Source organism: Salmo salar, chromosome ssa05 (genome assembly GCF_905237065.1).
Source record: "Salmo salar chromosome ssa05, Ssal_v3.1, whole genome shotgun sequence".
In the NCBI taxonomy this organism is placed as follows: domain Eukaryota; kingdom Metazoa; phylum Chordata; class Actinopteri; order Salmoniformes; family Salmonidae; genus Salmo; species Salmo salar.
Window position 1 is genome coordinate 20,698,584 of NC_059446.1, and position 6,207 is coordinate 20,704,790.

The 6,207-nt window shown below is 41.4% G+C and overlaps 1 protein-coding gene across 3 annotated transcripts; it reads left to right on the plus strand.

The window, feature by feature from the left end:
* The first annotated feature begins 2,680 nt into the window (after positions 1–2,680).
* On the plus strand, positions 2,681–5,359 carry LOC106604496 (uncharacterized). Of its 3 annotated transcripts, none has more exons than XM_045719408.1 (6): positions 2,681–2,854; positions 3,038–3,400; positions 3,554–3,937; positions 4,352–4,468; positions 4,722–4,771; positions 5,070–5,359. In XM_045719408.1, exons 1-6 carry the CDS (start codon positions 2,812–2,814, stop codon positions 5,199–5,201), a joined length of 1,089 nt encoding a protein of 362 aa, XP_045575364.1. In that variant the 5' UTR covers positions 2,681–2,811; the 3' UTR covers positions 5,202–5,359. The 3 variants fall into 3 exon arrangements, with proteins under 3 accessions (XP_045575364.1, XP_045575365.1, XP_045575366.1); XM_045719409.1 differs by having other exon boundaries at positions 4,725–4,771; XM_045719410.1 differs by having other exon boundaries at positions 3,554–3,871.
* Positions 5,360–6,207: the final 848 nt, after the last annotated feature.

Sequence of the window (6,207 nt, forward strand, 5' to 3'; positions counted from 1 at the left end):
CTTGGGAACAGAGATGTTTCTCAGCATAGAGTTGCCTATGATGACAGCAGGTGATGTTGAATGAGCCGGTATCTCAGGCAGCCTCGTGGTCTGATGAGGGTGGGAGCTCCGAGGATCTTTCTTTCTCTCTCAGAGGAGGACCTGAGCCCTAGGACCATGCCTCAGGACTACCTGGCCTGATGACTCCTTGCTGTCCCCAGTCCACATGGCCGTGCTGCTGCTCCAGTTTCAACTGTTCTGCCTGCGGCTACGGAACCCTGACCTGTTCACCAGACGTGCTACCTGTCCCAGACCTGCTGTTTTCAACTCTCTAGAGACAGCAGGAGCTGTAGAGATACTCTGAAAGATTGGCTATGAAAAGCCAACTGACATTTACTCCTGAGGTGCTGACCTGTTGCACCCTTGACAACCACTGTGACCATTATTATTTGACCCTGCTGGTCATTTATGAACATTTGAACATCTTGGCCATGTTCTGTTATAATCTCCACCCGGCACAGCCAGAAGAGGACTGGCCACCCCTCATAGCCTGGTTCCTCTCTAGGTTTCTTCCTAGGTTCTGGCCTTTCTAGGGAGTTTTTCCTAGCCACCGTGCTTCTACACCTGCATTGCTTGCTGTTTGGGGTTTTAGGCTGGGTTTCTGTACAGCACTTTGTGACATCAGCTGATGTAAGAAGGGCTTTATAAATAAATTTGATTGATTGATTGATCTGAACCTGAGGTACAAGCCACCGGAGAGGGAGACAGAACAGAGGACGAAGACACAGGTACCTCCGGATCCGATCTTGAATCAGATGCCCCCAAGGAAGAAGGCGCCAGAACCTCTGGATCCAGGGTAGCAAAGCTGTTTCTGGTCTGTGTCAGGTCCAGCTTCAACATCTCCAAGGAAACTCCCATTGCCAGAGAATGCTTTCTTCGACTTCCACGGCGAGTGACATATCTCCATGGCTGGTTGGTTGTGTCGAGAACAGCTCTGAACTCCAGGGAAGGGGGAGACCCCTTCAAGGATGGAACCCTGCTGAGCACTGGCCAGTCGGCAATGGAGAGCCGACACGGCAGCGACACTTCCACCAGACCAGAGTGGTGTCCGGCTACTGGGGTGGAAGAAAAATAGAAAGTTAGCAGGCGTGGATTCCCCAGTAGCTTGTGTAGGTTTGCTACTTGCAAAGAGTAGAAAAAGTATATAAAAGCACACAGCTTTACAAAAAGAATAAACCAAGGTCTCTCGTCCAGCTTTCAGCTTTTGGCGTTTCAACAGCGTTCAACAACAAACATACGTTGCGCTCAGATGACGTTGGTGTGTGTGGACCATGTTAATTCCTTAGTGATGTGGACACCGAGGAACTTGAACCTCTCGACCTGCTCCACTACAGCCCTGTCAAAGTGGATGTGTGAGTGCTCGGCCCTCCGTTTCCTGTAGTCCACGATCAGCTCCTTTGTCTTGCTGACATTGAGGGATAAGTTGTTGTCCTGGCAGTCTCTGACCTCCTCCTTATAGGCTGCCTCATCGTTGTCTGTGATCAGCAAACTTGATGATGGTGTTGGAGTTGTGAGTGGTCATGCAGTATTTGGTGAACAGGGAGTGCAGGAGGGGACTATGCACACACCCCTGTGGGGCCCCCATGTTGAGGGTCAGTGTGGCAGAGGACATGATACATACCCTCACCAGCTGGGGTTGGCCCGTCAGGAAGTCCAGGATCAAGTTGCAAAGGGAGGTGTTCAGTCCCAGGCTCCTAAGCTAGGGCGTCCACTATGGCTCTCCACCTCCCTCTTTTCTCTGCGAGGGCGTTTGCCTCTTGTCAGGTGACCCCTGTTTTATTCAGTTCCTGTAGAGTGGAGCATCTCTAGTTGGTTTTTGGTCTGTTTATTTTTCCTTGTGGTTTGTAGCCCAGCGCTTGTCTTGTTATGTGTATTATGTCTTTCCTGAGTGATCCTGAGTGATCTCCATTTTCTTCTCCTTAGATTGATGATGACCTCTTTCTTCTTCATTCACAGGTCTTGGTTTGTTATGTTGTTGGGTCACTATATCCTCAGTATGTACTGTACCATTGGAAGTTATTGATAAATATTTTGAGTGAAGCCCTTTTATATGATAATTGAATTGTGGCCTTGATCTTTCCTTGACCTGGTCCGAAAGCACCTAAATCAGCTATTCCTTGACCCTAAAGGCCTGGAGTAGAAGAGCACTGTCCTATGCTATCCTGTTTGTAGGGTAGGATCTCTGTAACATGTGTACCATTGCTGTACTTACACTCTACCTGTCTATGTAACCACCAGGTTAATACATAGGTATCGTTGGTAGACAATTACCTTTAACTAGGTGTAATTTCTAACAAAATATATGATTAGAGTTGATGTTGTGCCATTATGATTATTATATTACCTGTACAATAAAGGTACAATGAGCTCAGAACTTTGAGAACTTTTTGTTGGCTATTCCCCTTCACAACTACTGGCAGTGACTACCTTTGGCATAACATTATCTGAAAGCTGTACAAATAGCAATGAACCTACTTGACATTACCCTCTTGTAAAGCACTTCAGGAAAGAGTTGCAGGTGTCTATATAATAGAAACATCGAAAAGTGACACAACTTTAGCAAATAACAGAATAGTGGCCTAATTGAAAAACTGCAAGGGTTTGGGTAACCAAAAACACTGTTGCTAGTTCGGAAATGTAACAGGAAGTATTGTGTTTTTTACACCAGCCTATCAGGTTGGTCTTTGACTTCAGACCTGCATATTGGTACATACTTATTTCAAGTGTTTATCCGGTCAGAGGACTAAACTGAAGTTGGAGCTACACACCACGATGATCAGAATCTGGGTTGTTGTGGTATTATTTAGTACAATATGTAAGTTTTGCAATTCCTACCTTGACTTGTTTAACCGTAATGTGATTCTGTTCAGTTCACAACGTAAGAATTGGAGGGGGAAATTGTCTTTATGGGGTTTCTAATACTGTTGAGCTTTCGTCAGTCATTCAGTCCAAGTTCTTCTGATTAATCTAAACTTTTCTATCTGTTTTGCAATTTCAGGTGTGACAAAATGCAACAATGTTCAGCGGCATATTCAAGTTCAGGGTGTTCAAATTGGTGACCCAGTGACTCTCTACTGTGTTTTCTCAAATCAAGTATACAATCAGGGAAACATGTTCTGGTTTAAGCAAATAACGGGGGAAATCCCTCAAGTTGTTGCAAGGATGCAGAAATTTCAGCCCAGGCCTGAACTGTACAAGGAATTTAACAATTCACATCTCAATGTGGAGAGGGCTGAAGCTGACGGGATATATCGTCTTACAATCCCAAAGATGGAACCAACGGATGAAGCTATTTACTATTGTGCAAGTAGGACAGACTATGAAGTGAACTTGATCAATGGGACTTTTTTAGTATTAAAAGGTAATGTCAAGATGTTAATGCCCTTTATTTTTTGTTCAGGGTTCTTACGTCTTCATATGTTTTCTATGTGTCTGTGTGGTTTTAACATTCATCTGCATTTTGGAAAGTTCTGTTTCAGACTGATTTATATGAAACTATAAATGTACCATTTAGGTAAGAATCACCAGAGGTCTGATTACAAGACTGTTGTAGAGCGGCCAATGTCTGACCCATTCCACCCAGGAGACTCTGTGACTCTGCAGTGTACAGTACTCTCTGAGACCTGTACAGGAGAACACAGTGTGTACTGGTTCAGAGCCGGATCAGGAGAATCCCATCCAGGAGTCATTTACACCTCTGGGAACAGGAGTGATGAGTGTGAGAAGAGCCCTGAGACACCCTCTCCTACACAGAGCTGTGTCTACAGCCTCTCTAAGAACAACCTCGGCCCCTCTGATGCTGGGACTTACTACTGTGCTGTGGCCACATGTGGTGAGATCCTGTTGGGCAATGGAATAAAATTGGACATGGCCACTGACACGAAATGCAATGAGTCAGGTAGAATCAGTTGAATTAAAGTGTACAGATGTAGGATCTTAATTTGAGCCAGTTTTCTAAAACAGGAAAATAATCCTGCAGCAACATGAACTTTGGATATAATTAATGGACTTTTTTGTAGGGGTTGATACATTTTTTGTTAGGTCAAATTAAGTCTGAAATTTCAAAGTGGAAATTACAAACTTTAGAATCCTTCAGAAAACTCAAAGCACTACAAGTTCACATTTCCTGCTGTGCAGTAAAATTCTTATTAACATAAGAGTGATCAAATTAAGATCTTACATCTGTAGGCCTTACGTCTGTAGGCCTAATCATTCATTTATAGTGCCAATACATTAATCTAAGCCAATACATTTTTCTTGGATAAAAATGATGATAGATACTTCATGACATTCATATTTATCTTTGTTTCAGAAAAGGCTATGGTAGCGGTTGTTGTTGGTTTGGCAGTGGCGTTGGTGTTGTGTGGGATTGGGATCATCTTCCTTGCCTGCACCAGAAGTAAAGAGCAAGTCTGCGACAATTGCAAAGGTAAGCAATACAATTACGAAAATATGCAAGATAACTTTTGCTACCCTGGAGTTACAGCAGTTTTTAATTGCTATGGAGTTGAATCTTGTCTTTCGTCCCTGTCTGATGAAAACCTTGTTACTCCATTTTTGCCAATGTAAATTTTTTTACACTTCCATTTTTCCCATTTCCTGACAAGTTTCTGTTTTGGAGATAAGAGGTTTTCATCAGACAGCAACGCTTTGTTTGATTTATTGTTTGTTTTCTATTGAAGCAGTAGATGCCTGTCGGGGAGGAAGACATGATGGATTAAGGGGAGAACAGGTATATTTACATTGTGAAATGGATCAATTCCAATTTGAGGGTGAAATTCATCAATGACTCTACTACATAGCTCATGATAACCCTTGAAAACAACTCTATGTGATTAATAACGAGCCAGTAATTATTATTAAGTATTTTCCAGCCAATATGTGGCCTACTGTCTCATAGAAACTTTTAGTATTTCTGTGAACATAACCTTTAATGGTTTGAAAATGTAATATGAAAAACTTGTAACTGAGAAGTATTTATGTGTAATAATCATGGTGTTACTGTGTTTCTAAAATATGTTCCTCCTTAGGATCAAGATGGAGATACGTTGAATTATGCTGCATTGAATTTTTCAGAGAGGAAAAATAAAAGAGGAAGAAAGAAGAGAGAGTCACCACAGGAGAGTGTGTACTCTGATGTCAGGTGTTCAGACTGGGAGTGAACTTCGTTTATGTGCAGAAGAACTTAGCCAGTGAACTTAGCATCATCATTCTAAAATGTAACATTAATAATACTTACATTTGTAAGTAAGTGCCCCTTCTACACAGAGATTTTGAAAATGTGAGACCATGACAAATTTAATAAAAAAATGTATACAAATCATGATCAAACAGAACATTAATTCACTCAATGGAAGAAAAGCTATTGTTTTTCGATATGTTTCTCCCCCCAAAATGTTTTAAAATGTTTGTTAGTTCGCTGGATACAGTCCCAAACAATTGTGCATGTCAGCAGTTAACAAAATAGAGCAGTTTCAGTAAACATCTAAAAGTTTGATGATGATTTGTTTTGAATCACGAGATGAATCATCATCATCATCCTCGTCATCATCATCATCATCATCATCATCATCATCATCATCATCATCATCGTCATCATCATCGTCAACACCATCATCATCATCATTATTACATCATTACATCATTATAAAGTAAATGGTTGTAAAGCTAAGGGGCGGTGCTGTAGAGCTGTGTGGGTGGCTGTTTGAGTGAAACAGATGTGGAGGAGAAGCAACCAGTGTAATAGCACAGCCCTTTCGTTATTGATGCATCCTGTTGACAACATCAAAAGAACCTTCCCAGATACATAGATTAGACTGATGCCCTTTGTTCCACAATGAAACACAACTGGTGTTAACTCAATATGAAACAAAACTGGTATTAACCCACCATGACACACAACTGGTATTAACCCACCATGAAACACAACTGGTATTAACCCACCATGAAACACAACTGGTATTAACCCAACTGGAAACACAACTGGTATTAACCCAACGTGAAACACAACTGGTATATTAACCCAATATAAAACACATCTGGTATTAAACCAATATGTATAAAAGAGGTCCAAAGAAGGGAATATATTGATATATTTATCAAAACATATAATAATGATTTATTTTTAGTGAATTTAAAAATAAATAACATACTAGGTCAAAACACTAA